General features: G+C 51.6%; 8 protein-coding genes across 8 annotated transcripts; 4 read left to right on the top strand and 4 right to left on the bottom strand.

The window, feature by feature from the left end:
- Positions 1–82: 82 nt before the first annotated feature.
- On the bottom strand, positions 83–4146 carry GUITHDRAFT_156824 (cysteinyl-tRNA synthetase; the record flags this gene model as incomplete). The annotated part of the gene is made up of 11 exons (XM_005841884.1): positions 83–112; positions 440–511; positions 720–815; positions 995–1131; positions 1413–1491; positions 1630–2641; positions 2701–2852; positions 3007–3119; positions 3610–3658; positions 3804–3886; positions 3936–4146. 11 exons carry the CDS (start codon positions 4144–4146, stop codon positions 83–85), a joined length of 2034 nt encoding a protein of 677 aa, XP_005841941.1.
- A 1073-nt stretch (positions 4147–5219) lies between these two features.
- Positions 5220–6439, top strand: GUITHDRAFT_160572 (hypothetical protein; the record flags this gene model as incomplete). Its single annotated transcript, XM_005841883.1, has 1 exon — positions 5220–6439. The coding sequence occupies exon 1, from the start codon at positions 5357–5359 to the stop codon at positions 6437–6439; it is 1083 nt and encodes a 360-aa protein (XP_005841940.1). The 5' UTR covers positions 5220–5356.
- A 153-nt stretch (positions 6440–6592) lies between these two features.
- GUITHDRAFT_62907 (hypothetical protein) lies at positions 6593–7074 on the bottom strand (the record flags this gene model as incomplete). The annotated part of the gene is made up of 3 exons (XM_005841882.1): positions 6593–6651; positions 6702–6837; positions 6898–7074. 3 exons carry the CDS (start codon positions 7072–7074, stop codon positions 6593–6595), a joined length of 372 nt encoding a protein of 123 aa, XP_005841939.1.
- A 2200-nt stretch (positions 7075–9274) lies between these two features.
- Positions 9275–9766, bottom strand: GUITHDRAFT_149920 (hypothetical protein; the record flags this gene model as incomplete). The annotated part of the gene is made up of 2 exons (XM_005841881.1): positions 9741–9766; positions 9275–9693 (listed from the first exon to the last, which is right to left on the bottom strand). A coding segment is annotated over exon 2 (323 nt), but the record flags the coding sequence as incomplete, so codon positions are not given.
- A 635-nt stretch (positions 9767–10401) lies between these two features.
- GUITHDRAFT_83880 (hypothetical protein) lies at positions 10402–12168 on the top strand (the record flags this gene model as incomplete). The annotated part of the gene is made up of 13 exons (XM_005841880.1): positions 10402–10523; positions 10569–10635; positions 10691–10749; positions 10887–10964; positions 11023–11065; positions 11114–11169; positions 11229–11252; positions 11315–11395; positions 11570–11612; positions 11659–11712; positions 11784–11826; positions 11874–11925; positions 11974–12168. The coding sequence occupies exons 2-13, from the start codon at positions 10581–10583 to the stop codon at positions 12166–12168; spliced, it is 783 nt and encodes a 260-aa protein (XP_005841937.1). The 5' UTR covers positions 10402–10523; positions 10569–10580.
- Positions 12169–12273: 105 nt separating this feature from the next.
- On the bottom strand, positions 12274–12448 carry GUITHDRAFT_149914 (hypothetical protein; the record flags this gene model as incomplete). The annotated part of the gene is made up of 1 exon (XM_005841879.1): positions 12274–12448. A coding segment is annotated over one exon (173 nt), but the record flags the coding sequence as incomplete, so codon positions are not given.
- A 2700-nt stretch (positions 12449–15148) lies between these two features.
- GUITHDRAFT_149913 (hypothetical protein) lies at positions 15149–15585 on the top strand (the record flags this gene model as incomplete). The annotated part of the gene is made up of 1 exon (XM_005841878.1): positions 15149–15585. A coding segment is annotated over one exon (437 nt), but the record flags the coding sequence as incomplete, so codon positions are not given.
- A 373-nt stretch (positions 15586–15958) lies between these two features.
- Positions 15959–17115, top strand: GUITHDRAFT_149912 (hypothetical protein). Its single transcript, XM_005841877.1, has 8 exons — positions 15959–16015; positions 16086–16144; positions 16193–16248; positions 16297–16374; positions 16430–16609; positions 16679–16734; positions 16791–16894; positions 16941–17115. Exons 1-8 carry the CDS (start codon positions 15981–15983, stop codon positions 16985–16987), a joined length of 615 nt encoding a protein of 204 aa, XP_005841934.1. The 5' UTR covers positions 15959–15980; the 3' UTR covers positions 16988–17115.
- Positions 17116–17238: the final 123 nt, after the last annotated feature.

Here is a 17238-nt window from a genome sequence, read left to right as displayed (position 1 = left end):
AGCCTGCCCGGGGAGCAGAGCAGTGAAGATGTGCTGGGGCAGGGAGCACACGATTCATTGAAGGAAGCAAGGAGTTACATCCTCATGTAGTGAGAGCTTTGAGCTGCTCCTCCTGCTCAGACAGTCAGAAATGCGAGGCAAGGAAGGAGCATACGCACCAGTTGCGCGATCTCCGACCTCTTGCCCTCCAGGAAGGATTGTCCACCTTGCTCAAGGAACTGACAGGGCCAAGTGAGATGGGAGCGGAGGGAGCAAGGGAGAGGAGGCAGGGAGAGGAGGCAGGGAGGAGGAGGAAGCTGGAAATTAGGGAGGAAGCCGGGGGAAGAGCAGAGAAGGGGTCGGGTGGGGGGGTTGGGGGGATAAGGAGGACCTTGGCATGATCCGCTTCTCTCTTCTTGTAGTCTTTTTCCACCCCCTGCGATGCATCAGACACTCCTACTCTCAAGGTGTGAGATGCCTGTCGCTGTTTCTTGCTCAGCTCCTCTCCTGCTGCGTTGTGCGTGGGGATGCCCTGCTCTTGGCGTGAGGCGAGGGCGTGAGGGAAGGGGAGGCAAGCTGGCAGGATGCGAAAGATAGGAGGGGAGTATCTGCACACACAGGGAGGAAAGAAAAGGGAGGGAGGGAGGGAGGGAGGGAGGGAGGGAGGGAGGGGGTCAAGTGGGAGAAAGATGGTAAAAAGGGCGGGTGGTTGCGGGAAGGGAAGAAGGGAGGTAGTGAACCTGGTCGTCAAACTTGGAGTACTTGTCTGTGAGAGGTTTGAACATTTCTCCCGCTGCTACGCTGCACCCGCTCCACTTCTCCAGCTCCTTCCTCACCTGAAAATGGTACGAGTCAGCGAGGAAGAGCGATGGAAGAGGTAAAGAAAAGGAGAGGAAGGTAAATGGGAGGGGAAGGAGAAGGGGAGGTCAGAAGGGGGATTGGGAAGGTGACGAAAAGGTAGGATCCAGTGGAGGGAATCAGACGGAGGGAGGAGGAGAGGAGAGGGCAAAGGAACCTTTTCAAGCTTGTTCTCTACTTTCTTCTTCTGCGCTTCGGCAGCCTGCATCAGCTTCTGCTGCCTCTCTCTCGCAAGGACTTCCGGGTCGTCGAGTTTCCAAAGGAACCCGTCGGGCCTGTCCTCGAGGCGAACCCCTGAGAACGAGTAAGAGGAGGCAGAAGAGCAGCCATGGAAGAGAAGGCAAAGAGAAGGCAGGGAGGCAGAGAGGAGGAGGAGGAGAGTAAGAAGAAGAAAGAGCAACAGCATTGTAGGTTGGGGAAAGAATCCGAGAGCAAAATTTTGGGAAAGTGTTCCAGAACAGCAGGAAGAACAGGCAGAAAAACAGGAGAAGCAAGGGACAGGGAGGCAAGAGGAGCAGGAGCAGGAGCAGGAGCAGGAGCAGGAGCAGGAGCAGGAGCAGGAGCAAGGGGTGCACCGATGGCAGGCAGCACGTCGTCGCGAACCCTGTCGCAGAGCTCGAGGTAGTCGGAGGCGGCTGATCCAGCGCTTGCCGCCTGCGCTACTGACTCGACCCAGCCCTCGAAGGCGGAGAGAACTTGCGGCAGGAGGGAGCTCCGGCTCTTCGCCGCCTCGTGAAGCTCCTTGAGGACCGCGGACTTGACTGTCTGCACCTTGCCCTTGAACCACTCTGCCTCCTCCTTCGCTCGGGCCGCGGCTCTGATGTCCTCCCTGAGGGAGCAGAAGGCGTCGAGGGCGGAGGACAGAACCTCCTCGTCCCCTCCCGCCCCCGCGCTGGTGAGGAAGGGGAAGTCAGAGCCGTTGTCGTCGATGCCGAGGACCCGGAAGATCTTGGAGATGTAGACGGCAGCCTTGTTCACAAGGAGGAACTTGGCGCGGGCGTCGGGGCTGTTCATGTAGATGTTGCAAGAGGTCACGAGGTCCTGAAGCCGCAGGAGGGCCTGCGGCGTGTTGAAGTTGTCGGCAAGAGCAGCAGCAATCTCCTTCTGAGCGTCCTCGATCTTGCGGTTCAGCACGTTCTCCGCTTCCCCCCATGCCTGCGGAAGAGACGAGACGCCCTTCACGTCCTCCCTGGCCATGGCCTTGACGGCCCCGAAGAACTCCTTGAAGGTCTTCTCCTTCCCCACCGCAACGTCCAGCGTGTCCTTGGAGAAGTACATGGGCTTGTCCCACTCGTGCATCATGAAGAGGATGCGGAGCTGACGGGGGGAGTAGGCGGGCAGCACGACACTCTCCTCCTCCGAGACCTTCATCGTGCTCCCTCCCTTGAGGATCTCACGGATGGTGAAGAAGTTCTTGAGCGACTTGGACATCTTCTGGTACCCGATGTACAGGTGCCCGCTGTGCAGGAAGTAGTTCACCCACTGCTGATGCCCGTAGTAGGCTTCCGCTTGTGCTAGCTCGTTGTCATGGTGAGGGAAGCACAGGTCAATTCCACCCCCGTGGATGTCCAGCGTGTCCCCCAGAATCTCCGATGCCATCACTGAGCACTCGATGTGCCAGCCCGGCCTGCCCCCTCCCCACGGGCTCTCCCAAGAGGGCTCTCCCGGCTTCGACTTCTTCCACAGCGCGAAGTCGAACTCGGTCCTCTTTCCTTCTCCCGATGACAGCGCTCCTTCCGCCTCCGCCAGCGCAGAGAGCATCGAGGCTTCGTTCCAAGACAGCTTCCGGTAGCTGTGGGTCTTGCTGGAGGGGAGGGAGAGAGAGTCAGCCCAGCCAAGAGGAGAGGAAGGGCAGCAGGCAACCTGAAGGAGCGGATGTCGAAGTAGACAGAGCCCTGCGCCTCATAGGCGAAGCCGTTGTCGATGATCTTCTGGATGTAGGAGACGATCTGAGGAATGAACTCGGTGACGCGCGTGAGCACGTCGGGAGGCCGGACGCCGAGCGACTTCATGTCCTGGGACACAGTCAGACCTTTGCTGGGCTCTCTACACATCATCCTGCCTCTCCCTCCTCCCTCCCACTTCCTCTAGTGCCTCCTTCCCTCGCTTCCATCTGCCTAGCACCTCCCTTCCTCCCCTAGCACTATCTCTCCCCCAGTAAATCTTCACCTCGTGGTACTCTTGCTCATAGAATGCTGCGTGCGAGCGAAAGATTTGCTGGTCTCGGATCTCTGCTCCTTGCTCCTCGTCCAGCTTCGATGCCAACAAGTCGCCAACTCTGACTCGCCCGATCACAAACACCTCCAACCATCCTCCACGCATACTTGTCAATCAGATCTGGAGCTTGCATCTTCCCTGCTTGAGCTAGCTTCAACGCCTCCTCCTGCGCCAACACCTACACATTCTTCATTCAGCGCGAACGATAACGGAAATCGAAAAAGGGTGGAACAACAACGGAGGAAGAGCGCACGGAAGGAGGAAATGAAATAGAGCAAAGGGATGCAAAAGGATGACATAGTAGAACACTGTGACCAGCACGGGACGGGCAACAGTGGGGAGGAAGGGAAGCAAGGAGTGAAAGAGGGACCAAGGTTTCAGAGGAAACCATCAATATACCTGATTGTGCTTGTATTTCAAAATGTCGATCTCCTCCTGAATGCTTTTCTTTTGTCCTTTGTGGCTCAAAGTTAGACCGCAAACAAAGAGCATCGTTCAATTTCCGGCCACCGTCCAGAGGCAAAATGCTTTAGCAACACACATCGTGCCTTTCACCTGATTTCGTTTCCTTTGCTAGATCCTCTTCTAACTTAGCAAGTTTGTCCTTGCCAAAAGCGTCACGAAAGTAGCGATGCGGTATCAACCATTCACATTGAATTTCTTCTTCGCCTTTGCGAGTTCGGACTCTCCATCCTCGATGACCTGCCCCAGCTGTCACAACGATCGGCCCAGCCGTGGCCGTGCACCACCTTAGCTAGAGGAGGACAGCTCTCCTTGTATATCTTGAGCAAATGGTTCCTCCTTGCTCGGAGGATGATCTTGTCGTCCACATCTTCACACACAGCCCTCAGCAGACCCCCACCAAACCCTCCAGCACTCACCCGTGATGTTCATAACGCAGAAGATGTCAAACCCGAAGAAGTTCTCAAGGATACGGCGGATCACGTCGAATGCCACGTACGTCCGAGCATGCCCCAAGTGAGAGCTGTCGTAGACCGTGGGCCCGCAGATGTACCAGCGAACGGTGTTGCCGTCCTTGGGTTTGAATTCCACCTTGCCGCTGGTCAGCGTGTTGGACACCATGAGCGGCATTCTTCTCCCCCCCGATCCCCCGCATGGCTCGATCCACTCGGGTTTCTTCACAGCGTTCGCCTCGTCCGCCATCCTAAGAGCTGCCCCCTCTGCAACAACAAGGTTTGGTGAAAACTGGGGCAGAGGCCTAGCACTCGACACAGCAAAAGTTGTCTCAGCTCCTAAACTGAAGAGATGGGAAACAGCGCAGACACTCAAGAGCCAAACTCTCATTCGAACATGACACTCCTTCCATGCATTGGAGGGTTGGGCAGGGAGCCTCTGCGAAAAGATCCCATCATCAAGGTGCAAACTCGGCATAAACAAGTTCGCAGCTGCAACTTCGCATGCAAGAGAGCAAGGCAGCAAGGCTGAACTCTACATCCTCTGGGTGATTTGATGGACGACTGCTGCCGCAATCCCCAAGCACATGCAACAGCAGGATTGAATGTTGTAACAGTGGCGAAACAAAGTTTCAATCCTGCTGTCTGCTGTATCCACCCAAACGAAAAGCCTAGATATAACTTTTCTGCTCTACCTCATAATCAATCTTCCCTTCCTTTCCCTCTCCTAACCCTCCAGCTCATCCCTCTGTGGATTCATCCCAAGCTTGCACCTCCCCGCCAACCACAGTCTCCCAAACGGACACACCCGTCCGTCTCTTTTCCTCGTCGTCCTCGACACCCCCTGCCTCTTCATAATCATCTCGACTTGATACTCCTTCACTACCATCCTCCCCCTCATCTCAACCTTGCTACCTATGCATTGTCTCTCCAGCCTGACGATCCTTGTCTCCCGTCCATGTAAAGGCTCCTTAGCCCTGCCAGTCCTGTCCTTCCTCCCAGCAGCCGCTATCGTCCGCTCCTTCCCTCTTGCATCTCGCTCTGCTTACATATTCCAGCTGCCATGCTCGTCTCTTGATCTCCCTCTCCTCCTCCCCCTCCTCCTCCTTCCTCCTGCTTGGTAGGATCAGCATAACCACGTGCCAGCCGTCGCAAGGAATATTGATCGTTACAACTCGTTACAATAATACACATCACTGTAACGGTAAGGTTGTGGAAATAACGGACAAACAGGCAGACCGTTACATTTTTTCCTGCACACAATGCACGATCGGGGCGAAACAAGTCCATGACTATCTCAGCAGGATGGAGCGACGAGGTGGCCTGATGGAGAGATCATGCACAGAAACAGTTGAAAGATGAGAATGTCAGACTCGAGACTCTGATCGATGACGGGAAGTTCATCCTTTGGGACTGTGAACGAGATCAGGGACGTGTTGTGCTTTGGGCCCATCAAAAGGTTACAGAGCGATGCGTTCATGGCCACTTCTGACTACGTGCCCTCGATCATTCAAGAGCATGCTGGGTCCTTCGCTACAATGGTGATCCCAAAGAATTTGAAGGAAGACTACTTGTCTCGGTGGATACTCGACGATTGCAAGCATGGAATGTCAGTGGGCTTGACTGAGTTTTCTCTCAATGCCGAGGACATTGCGTCTGACTTTACAAGCCGCAAGAGGAAAAGCAAAGTCTGGTACTGCAGCATTGATATTCTGCAACAGACTTTCGTTTGCGCATGCGGACACTCGGTGATCTCAACGGGGAAACTAGACATCAAACGACCTTTTATCCTGGACGTTGTTTGGGCCCACGATGAGTTGAGCTTCTTTGTCGAAACGCGATGCATCGGGAAGATCAAGGCAAACATCAAGCAATCGAAGAAATTGAGGTTCACAGCTCAGGTGTGGAGGAAGCATGACGCTGTAACACTTCTCGACTGCTACTCTCTGGGGAGCTTCCATGAGAGCCGAGGGAGCACAGGAGGGTCCTCGCCCGTCGCCTTCCTGCAGAGTCTCAAAGTTTCGTTGGACCCGAGACAGAGTGTCTCCTACCACACTGGCGATGGTTTTCGCTGGAAGTGCAAATTCTCTTGCGCCTGCACGAAGGTTGCTTCATGGAACTGTTTGTCTGGCCAGCCGTATGACATGGCCGCAGTTTGCAACTGTCCCGAATGTGAAGCGAGCGGATTGTTCCTCCGTTCGAACTCCTTCTCGAGAACCAAGTCCTCTCTGAATCTGAGCAGGAGATTGAGCAGCGTCAGCTCACAGAAGGGAGATGATTTCGTGAGATCGAGCAGTACACGATCGTTGAGGGTTGCGAAGCCGATCTTCAACGACAGCAGCCGATATTCCGTCACATACCTCGGTCACAATGTAAAGTTTTCGCCCAGGAGGCTGGAGGGTTTGAGCTCTGGTCAGAATCTTGTGAAGAGTCTTGAATATTACTCAAAACAGCTGCAAATGAAGGCTTGAGAAGTCTTATCCAACGACTCAAGTGCACACAGGCTCGCCATATGCAATAGCAAGTAGCAAGATTCTTTTCTTGTTCTAAAATAGCATTAATCATGTTAAAAATTCATCATACGTGAGCGCTAGCTCACTACATGGATCACAGCAAAAGTACAGTTACAACTCGTCTTGGTTCAAGAGCATGTTTGGTATGCCAGCTGCAATCGGAAACTTTCCTGTAGCCCGAGCATCAGTGACGTACCACTCAACAGGTCCCACCACTCACGTCCTGTCTCTGTGCACACGAGGCTCCCTTTCACTACATCGACTTCCATGAGAGCGTGATGTATCTTCTTCATCTGCTCCTCATTCGAGCTGTCTACTTGCTCCTTCGATTCAGGCAAACCGTTTCCAACGTCCAGCTGCGGGAACCAGGGGCAGCGTCAGATAGTTCAACTCGCCTCACCGCGTCCGTCCCTCACCGATTGAGCCGCAGCGCAGAAGGAGTTCCAATCGATCCTCTCAATCATTCTGTTGAGGAAATCCGCGTTGTACTCCTGCTCCTTTTCTACCTTCTCTTCGCACTCTATCTTAAGGTGCAGCTGCTTCGAAGCTTCCTTCATGGGTGAGGCGAGCATGTTGTGAGTGAGGAGGATCATCCTGCTAATCTCCCCTGGGATAAACAATCATCATTTCCAAGTTACAGCACGATGCACACTATGCTTTCTCGGTAGTGTATCATTTCATGTTGAGATAAGATCAGTCAGCATTGTGCAGCCTGACAAGCCCCAAACACAGGCGGGGGTGCGAGGAGACGCATTTCAAGGTGCGTGGGGGAATCAAATCAACATGAAGCGGTCAAGGTGGGTAAGAAACACCGGGTGGTCACAGAGAGCCTAGTATCGACACTCCATGTCTATCAATACGAGGAGGATCTACTCCACAGGGAACAGCATAGCGGCATGGACCCTTCTCTCTCCCACACAAGGCAGCCTGCTGCCATTGCCCGCACGCGGCTCGAGGTCTCGGGTCGATAACCCTCATACCGAACACTCATCTCCCTCATTTCCCCACTCGCTTCAATACCTCATCCCCAGACATACCCGCTCGACCATGCCCTAATTCGTCAAAACCGAGTAAAACGTCAGCAACGCACGTTACTGACACGAAAATATATCTTTTCAACAACGTAGGGACTGCAGACCAAGAGGTCGAATAACGAAAATGAATCGTTTGGAGAGCTTACTTCTGGTACGCAATACCACCGTTCTCAACTTCCTAGGACCCGGAGTCATCTGATACCGCCCGGAGAGTCGTAACAACAGGTGATCAGGGGTGGGTAGGTGGAAACAGTCGGACGAAAGGGGTGGGGTGTAAGTCCGCACGAGGGGTACAGGAATAAAACTTAGTTGGCAGTCGCATTTCCACCAGGGGTACTCGACAGGATACACAGGAAGGGGTGGGGAGGATAATCCACCCCTACCTTCAGGGGATATAACTGCGAAACTGACAACTATCAGTCAGCATACAAGTCAGGAGGACGGAAGGAGCACGAGAGAAGCAGAGTTGAGAAGAAGCAAGCGATAGGGTCTGCAGACGAGTGGAGAGTTGCTAGAGTGGAACAGAGTCGAAGTGAGTTGACAAGGAGGAAGGTGCCACGTAAACCTCGGGGAAGCAGCCTGCAAAGAAATCAAACGCATCATTTAAGTTGAAATGTGCAAACCGGTTTTTATTGGACTCCTTGCCGAAGAGGCAAGCAAAATTTCTCATCAAGCACGTCAGATTAGAAAAAACGAAAACTTGAAGGCTGACGATTCTCACAATCGAATTTTACTTGGAAACATTCAATCACCAGACGACGATTTTGTTCAGGAATGCTTCGTACATTTTGAAAGGAACTTGGATGTGAATTGCGATGAGGTTTTTGCAAACGAATTGCATTCAAATGCCAAAGACGACGTAGCAGACCAAGAGTGTTACAGCTGCGAAGGAAGTGTTGAGTCACTTTCTGATCATGCTTTCAGCATGGAAATCGAAGATGATAATGGTAGCATAAATGTTCATCCTAGCTTCACCGAGCAATCTTCCGTGCAAGAAGCAGGTGACAGATCGTTGGAGATGCCCCCTGTCTCAGGAATGAAGCGAAGCTCGACCTTTGGTAGGCACATCCTGTCGCCTCCCCAGATCAACTTCAAGCAGTATGTTCAGTGCCAGAAGGAAAACCCCAACCATATTCGAGTGTTCGTGCAAGGAACTTGTCCTTTTGTTCAGAAACATTGTTCAGATTTCGAGAGATGCCGCAAGCTCCTAGAATCGAATCCGTCTGAACCTGAGACACGAAACTGCAGTTCCAAGAGGATACATGCCATGCAGAGAGCGTTTGATACGCTTTTTGGACTGAGGATCAAGATATAAGTTTTGCAAGTTTTATTCTTTTAAACCTTCTTGCTCGATTTCTCTCCGTAGCTGAAAGAGATAAAATCTGATTTTTTTTGCTTTGCAAGCGCTTTACATTTGTGTAGTTAGCTAAAGAAAAAGTAGAAAAGTGGGAAAAAGTAAACCCAAAAATGGATTGATCTAAAATGTTGCTCGCATGCCAGCACTCCTAAAACGCTTAACCCTTCTCTTGGGCATGCATTGCTAGAGATTTGTCCAAGTTCCTGTATCTTGCCGCGTGTCATCTACGTGTGGATTGCTGGTAATGGTACTGCCGTTCGTCAGATACTCCAGAGTCCCACCACCTTAGCAAGGAATCAGATATGGGCAAGTAGTTGCTTGACTCACCAGACAACGCCGAAGAACATCAAAGTACCCAACCCGAGACAACTAGCCATCATAGTCCACACTGGATAGTTTGAGTCATGCACCTTGTGGAAAGTATTGATGTCCATGTGGTATGAGTCTGGTATTCCTGCAAGGTGCCTATATGCTTTCTGAACTTCAACGAATTTAGCTTGTGCCGATCGCTTCTCCGTCTCCAATTGAAAGAGATCGGGGTGGTATTGTTTTGCTAGCTTTAGGTATGCTGTTTTTACTTCATTCTTGGTTGCACTCCTGTGCAGTCCAAGCACATGGAATGGATCATAAAGCTTAGGATGAGTGTAGCTTATTCTTCTGTACCCAAGGTTACCACAAAAGTTTCGTGATATTGCTTTGGTTGAGGCGATTGTCCCACTATACATTTGCTTTGCGGCAAGAGGTTTCAAGATAATTTCTTCCGCCCAACAGCAATCTGGTGCGGTTTTGACGGGGTGAGCTCTCTCTTCGAGAAGAATCAACTGAATGGAAGCAATCAAATCTTACAACTTCACCCTCGGCAAGTCACCTCTTCCTTGAGTTCGTCTCCTTCCCTTGCATATTGCTTGTGTTATAAACGATGTCGTTCACAATCGAGAGGAGCTAATTGCATTTTGCTACTCGAAGATGGTGAGAATATTTCAAATCTCCCCTCAAAACTTCATGATTTCGTCTTCAATTTTTCCGGTAAAGCAAAGAAAGGGGTAGGTGGGGGAAGGGATGGGGTACATCTTGGTCTCTCTATATCACCCCACCCAGACCCCACCCCTGCTACCAATTAGTTGTAGCGCCCTGCCAGAATGATGCCTTGCGAATGCAGCTGCTCATTGTTGCATGAGCAGCTGCGCTCGGTCTGGTCGGCATGCAAGGGATCAGCATGGCAAGGACGAGACATTACCCTTATGCACTAACGCATATCCTCTCGTGGAAGGGATCTTTCATGAATCCTCACGTTGCTTGATTGCCAGCAATGTTGCATGTTGTGTTTGGAGCAATTTTGCATGTCTCACCCTCACCTTGAGGTTCATGCTGCGAAGCTATTCAATTTTCTTTCTTTTCTCTCAAGCACATGTCTCTCATTTTCTACTGGAATGTGGATGCAGATTAATTATTTTTGACTCGCTGTAATGCGCGATAACCTACACCAAACTGTTGCTTCGCAACGACTTCATGATTATGACATTGCTTCCAGTTGAGTATCCAGTGACAGACCTTATTAGTTTCCAAAATCACGAAAATTCTTCCTTTTTTCGTTTCTGCAATCTCCTGGAGCACCTTGCAGAGAACATCCTCGTACCCGTCGAAGTTGAAGGTAACACGGCGAGAGTAGGAGCTCGCGCTGACGTGGATCCATAAGCTCTCAACAAGCATGGCATGGTCTTGTAGCAGCTCCAGCAACAAGGGACTTGTTTCGAACCTTGAGAGTGAGCTGATGTACTTTGTGCCGGTTGACATGGCTTGTCACCTGCAAAATTGCAGATGCGAGGATATTCCAAAACTCGCGAGTCCGTGAGGCAATGTTGGGCGTGGACCGAAAGGTACTGCTAATCATTACCATGGTGTGGATTTGGCATTTTAAGACGCCTGATGCTGTGCTCTGGTGTGACGTGCATATCCCTTCTATGAACGAGTGTATCGACTGACTTCCTTGCGTTCCCTCCTGACGATTTCACAGCACTATTGCCCGAGGAATCCTTATCAAGATTCTCCTCAGCTGATCGGATACAATGTCACTATCAGTGCTCCCCACATGGTCTCCCGCCCCTCCCCATGCTCCTTCTCCTCCAACCCTCTTGACGATCATGACGCAGCATGCTATGTGCCTGGATGCGCTAGCAGATCATCTCAAACCAGGTGATAGCTTTCTTGGTTGTCATCTGTCCTTAAATCTTCGATCGAAAGGATCAAAGGCTCTGGACGTGGGGAGTGGCACAGGCTACCTGACCGCCTGCATGGCGGTAAGTTTTTTGCTGCTTGAACCGTTGCCGCCGTCGTCACGAATGACTTGTTGCTCTAGATCATGGTTGGGTTCTCAGGCAAGGTACCAATACTGTCTTGCGTCCTTCGATTTCAAGACAATGATTGTTGTCATTTGGACCAAAGGCTGTCGGGGTGGAGCATGTGCCTCAACTTGTCCAGCAATCAATCTCAAATATCAAAGCAGATGGCAAAGAATATCTCCTTGTACGGCGCTCTCCTCCCCCGCCGTGTCCCTCCCTGTCCTTGCTCCCTCCCTCTCCCTTCCCTCCCTCTCTCCCCTCACCTTCCCTTTTCCTCTCCCTCTCTATTCCTCTCACTCTTCCCGTTACTCTTCTCTTTCATCCCTTTTCCACTACAGAAACTAAACAAGTTCCTTAGGACTCAAAATCCTTGATAATGATAGAGGGGGACGGACGGAAAGGTACCAATACGCACAGAATACAGGCAGCTTGATGACACCTTACAAGGCATTGCTGAACATGGCCCATATGACGCAATACACGTCGGAGCTGCAGCCCCTAGTCAGTAGTTCTCTCCATTCAAAATTTCCTTTAGGCATGTGAATGTTTCCTGATCATCCCATTCATCATAGCTATTCCTCAGTCTCTCATCGACCAGCTCAAGCCAGGAGGCAGGTGAGCCAGCTATCTCATTACTTATGTCAGCGACCTGATGCAAATAGGCTTATCATTCCCGTCGGCAACATTATGCAAGAGCTCCTGCAGGTGGACAAGGTAATTCTGCGACAGGGATGCAGCGTGTCTCTTGTAAGTAGCATTCAGAGCTTGGACGGAAACATCAAGCAGAAAAGCATTACATCCGTTCGCTACGTCCCTCTCAGTGAGTTGCTTGATTCGTGTTGCGCTGTCTCAAACCTGTACAAGCTGATCTCAAGGATCAAGTGGGCAATTGAACAAGACAAGATTCGAAACCACATGTTCCATACATGTAGTGTGATAAGCTCATCATACACGTAATCTTATACACTCATGAACCGATTACAAGTGAAATTCAACAGAATGGAACCAGATACAAACAAAACTTTCGATTATTTGGAAATTTATTACATCCCAATGTACACTGTTTACTCGTAGAGGGACTTGGTGTAGGTGGCGGTGGCCGCAACGTAGGCGTCACGGGCAGCCTTGTAGGGGCCGGTGGCGAGCTTGAGCTCGTTGGCAGCCTTCAAGTAGGCATCGCGGGTGGCGCGGTAGGTGGTAGCGTAATCCTCGAGGTCAAAGAGAAGGGAGAACATCTGAAAAGTAGTGTAAGATACAACCAACTTCCAATACGACGAGAAAGGAAAACAAATAGAAGTAGCACAACATCCACGGAAATATGGTTCGCAGGCAACACAATATTCAGGGTGTGCGTGCAATAACAATTACACTGCAATACCGATCACAAGAGGCGATCTGCATTCATAAGAACTCGGTTTCATACACCACGTCGCACACATCCCCATAACACGGAGAGATAGGAGGAACTTACTACTGTTGCGGTGGCAGTAGGGAGAGGACGGGAGGCTTATGAAGGGAGGGGAGGACCCCAAGGGACGCTGCCAAGGGCCGCGCCTCTTCGTGAAGGGCCTTGATGGTACCATGTTTGAGTAAAGTTTAGTACCATGCCCTGAAAGCTTGTACCAGTTGTCAAGAGCTTGTATATTATATGGCCAAAATTCAAATTGTTAATGAAGAATTGAAACTTTTCAACAGAATTATGAGGGGTCTAGTTGATTTTTGTCACTGGCCATCATGCCGCGGCCGAGTCCGGCACGGGCCTGAGAGTCCCGGCGGCGGCCCGGCCCCGGCGGAACCGTCCGACCGTGACCGTCTACGGCCGGGCCCGCACTGCGGCAAGCGGCTTGACCGTCGTGGCACTCACTGAACTTCCGACGGAATGGCATGGGCCCTGAGTGCGGCCCGGCGGGGCCCGGCCGCCGCGCGAGCCGCCGGGACTCCCGGATTGGCTGACAGTGTCGGATCGCCGCCGACCGTCGGGGGTTCCGACTCGGACTCAGTGCCGGGCCTGAGCCTGTGCAGTCACGCGGCGCCGGGCCGCGCTGGCCGGGCCGCGCCGGTCAATGACACGGCTCCGAACAGTGAGTTCAATGGGGCCCGCTTAGATCTCTGGTCCACTACTACGTTTTTAATTTTTACTCGGGAAAAAAAATCGATCCGGGCCAAGGCGTGGTAGTAATGTAAATTCAAATTTTACTCAACTGCAGGTCGTTGAAGGTCTTTCTGGGCCGCAAAGCATACCAGGCCTGATGGACACATCGACATTTCTTGCTAGTGTCTCAATTGAGAAATGTTCTTGCCTTGAGGCCCTCACAATTCTTCTTGTCACTCCAAACTGATTCCCCCCTTCCTGATTTGGAAATAGCTAGGGACTCTAGGACAAGGTCCTATAGCAGTTCTCTCCACCCCTTTCTGCACAGCTTGCTTGGAATTTGGAGGGGTACCAGGACAGTGAAATTGATGTGCAAAGGTGGGGTAATAGTTCTTCTGGGGTGCACGGGGTGGGTGTTCCTCTCGACCCCTAGGTACTGAAGCATCCATAGGGAAGCTCTCTAATGGCCTCTCTCCTACAATGAAGGTCATAGGATTTGTACTCTTGCTATAATTCAGGTCCTAGAAAGCCTATCGCGTGCTACAATTCGTTAGGAGGTCGTATGATGTTCGTTATTCCGGTCTTAGGGCCTATGAAAGCGTCAAATGCTGAGGTTCCGAAGGCGAAGGGCTCAAGACCACCCCAGAAAGTCGAACAACCTGAAGACCCCACCCACCGAAATTCAACCAATACCACCCACCTAGGAAAATTCACTGCGACTAAGCAGGGGTAGTCAAGAATCCTCCCTGTACTTCCTTGACCCCTCTGTTGCTCCTGTGTACCCTCATAACCACAAAGAACACCACCCATCGTGATAATTTTAGCGGGCAATGTTTACCTCCTACCTCCTGTAGCAGGTAGACTCAACGGAGACCCTGTAATTTTGATCTCCCACCCTCCAATTTCAGCAGTTTTTAACTGATAGAACTGGGTATTTGTACACCGATCTGTAACCCACCCTACTCAGAGTCTCAATGGTCTTCTTATCTACCCCTTCTACAAACTGCAAAATGTTGTGACTACCGGTGTATCATAATCCTACCCACTACAGCATTTTGTCTACCCCTTCAAATGAAGTACCACCCGTACTTTTACCACATCCGAGGACCCTACCCACACAGGGAAGCACATTTCAAGGATCCACATACTATCGTACCCCTCGACATCAGTACCCTACCCGAAGGTCCATGAGCTATTTTATATTATTTGTATTCTCCAGCCTACCCCACCCACAAGAGGGCTATTCGTTCAACTCACCCCACTGGTGCCATGATCACGAAAAGTACCCCCACCCCTGAAATTTCAAATGAAACTTACAACGGTTTCCTCATTCACCCGTAGTTTCTACCTATTTAACCCACCCCTTAATATACCACAAAGTACCCTAGGATGAATTCGAAGTACTTAGGGACTACCCTACCACGCATCAGTCTCAAGACCACCCCTCCCTCTTCCTAAAGATCGAACGCTTCCTGCCCCGGCACCCTCCCCGCCCCCAGCTCCTCCCCCTCGCTCCCCTCTCCTCCCATCGCCTGCTACCGCGACCCCTCCCCTGGAACCCCCCCGAGTCTCCTCCTTTTATTCCTGTCTTTTCGACCCCGTCTCTCTTACTGCTCGCATCTTTCCACCTTGCCTTCCCTTTGCCAATCCTTACCCCGTTCGCCCTTTTCCCTGGACAACACCTTTTCCCTCACTCTTCTCATCACGGACAGTCATTTAGCTTAATTAGTGACGTCCGTCTCCTCGCTGTCAATCAATATCAGAGTCTGTCGCTGCTTTACCAGCATCATCGCCGCATAGATCCTTCCTGACCAGAATCCGGTCTCAACCGTGGTGTTGTCCACAATGGAATCCATGGAAATGGTGTCCATGGATACAAGCATGCAGAGTGAGTCCAGCAACGAAGCATCTCCTCTGCGTCTTTGCAATGAGTCTATAATTGACATGACAAGCTCCCTCACTCCGCCGCTGAAGAGGCTGCACACGTACAGCATGGACGACGACCTTTCAGCAGAGAAAACCAGGATGCTTGACACACCAGATCAAGCCTCCCCTGATCAATCCTTTCACTTCACGCACTTCCACAAGGCAGTGAGCAAAGAATCTCCATTCAAGAGAGGTGTGGACCTCCGCGTGCAGATTCCCAACCAGATGCACCTCAGGAAAGGCGCAGTCGTCGTGTCGCCGCACGCCAACATCTTCATGGATGATCAGCAGTTCCCTCAGTCTGCCAACAGCCAGAAGCCCGACAGCGAGCTTATTCTTCACACCTGCGCTGATTTTGCCATGGAGTATGAAGACGCTTGCCATACCCCTGTTGGAGATGGGAAAGAGACTTTCCCAGATCCTTTAGAGATTTCTGTGAAGCGGCAGGCAACGCGGAAGCGATCGAATTCATTGTACTCTAGGAAGGACTACACGCCGATGCTGAAGAGAGCCAGCTCGATGTTGCAGTACGACAACCACTATCAGTGTGTGGAACTACTCGGGAAGGGACAGTTCGGCGAGGTGTGGAGTGCTCGCCATTACAGGTAATGCGAGGAGAGGCTGGGAGTCTAGCTCGTGTTTGCTGACTTGGTTGTGTGAAAGGACCAAGGAAATGTTTGCCCTGAAGCGATCGACAAGAACCTTTCGCGGCTCTCGAGATCGCGATACCTTCATCAGAGAGATTTCGTCCATGAGCTCCATCAAAGCGCACAGGAATGTTATCAGGTAGCGAGCCGACTACCATTGGCTATCTGTTGCCACCGGCACGTTGCCCGTCTGATTCGTGTCGTTGCAGCTACGAGCGAGCATGGCAAGACGGTGGGTACTTCTACATCGTGATGGAGTTATGTCAAGGTCAGCCAGCGCCTGTTCCACATGTGTTTATGCTGAAGTTATCCTCAGGAGGGAACCTCGCCAAGGTTTTGGAGTCCTTGGACTGTCCAATGTCGACGAGACGAGTAAGACTATCGAGCGCCTGCTCGTGCAGCAGTCTCACCAGCTGTCAGGTCTTCTCTCTTGCGTCAGGGTTTCTCGCCGGCCTAGAGCACATCCATGGCTACAAGTTCATGCACCTTGACCTCAAGGTTGACCCGCTTCTCCTCTTCTCTGTTGCATTTTCTCACAAGGACCCTCCGGCAGCCCGACAATCTCTTCCTGTGCGACGAGGTCGGGATCAAGATCGGAGACTTCGGCCTGTGCATCCGCGAGGACGAGTGGGAGGATCAGGAGGGGGACCGGCGATACCTCGCGCCAGAGATTTTGAACAGTCAAGCCACTTGCAAGTCTGACGTCTTCTCCGCCGGCCTTATCATCTTCCAGGTAACCTACCGACCCCGCCCATTGCACTCCCTCCTTTCGTCTCTAGCGCCTACTCACGATCGCTCTTAGATGTTGAAGAACCTGAAAGATCTTCCTGGCAACGGTAACGACTGGCACCTGCTGAGGTAGGCCCCCTCATACCTTCATCCTCCCACAACTCTTCCTCACCCTCCTCTCTCAGGCAAAACTTCTCCTTCTCTGCCTCCGACCCCGGGCAGGACGGCCTTGCCCAGATCGTGGGGGAAATGATCAAAATGGACCCCGAGAGGAGACTATCATCGAGCGGTGATCCTTGACTTGTCCGCAAGGTTGAGTTGATTAGAATTTGCAGATGCACTTGCCCGCATCTTGTCATGGGGCAGCACGCTGACCCTCTGAAGGGTTCCAACTATCCAGTCCACACAGCACATTCATGCATGAAGAGCTCGGAGATCTCGAGCTCTTGTTGTCTTACATATACACTTGTCATACAGCTCATCAATCAATAAAGTCAATTATCCGCTTGTAAACCTGACCTGCAGTCAGAGCGAGTTTGAGAGAAAGGGAACATGTCGCACCATTCTGACATCTTCTTCCACAGGATGGATGACGTTGATCTGCCACTCAGTCAGCTGGTGCATTCGAGAGGA

The sequence above is a fragment of the Guillardia theta genome (genome assembly GCF_000315625.1).
Source record: "Guillardia theta CCMP2712 unplaced genomic scaffold GUITHscaffold_2, whole genome shotgun sequence".
In the NCBI taxonomy this organism is placed as follows: domain Eukaryota; class Cryptophyceae; order Pyrenomonadales; family Geminigeraceae; genus Guillardia; species Guillardia theta.
Note: the sequence above shows the minus strand (reverse complement) of the source record. Positions and strands in the feature narration are given on the sequence as shown.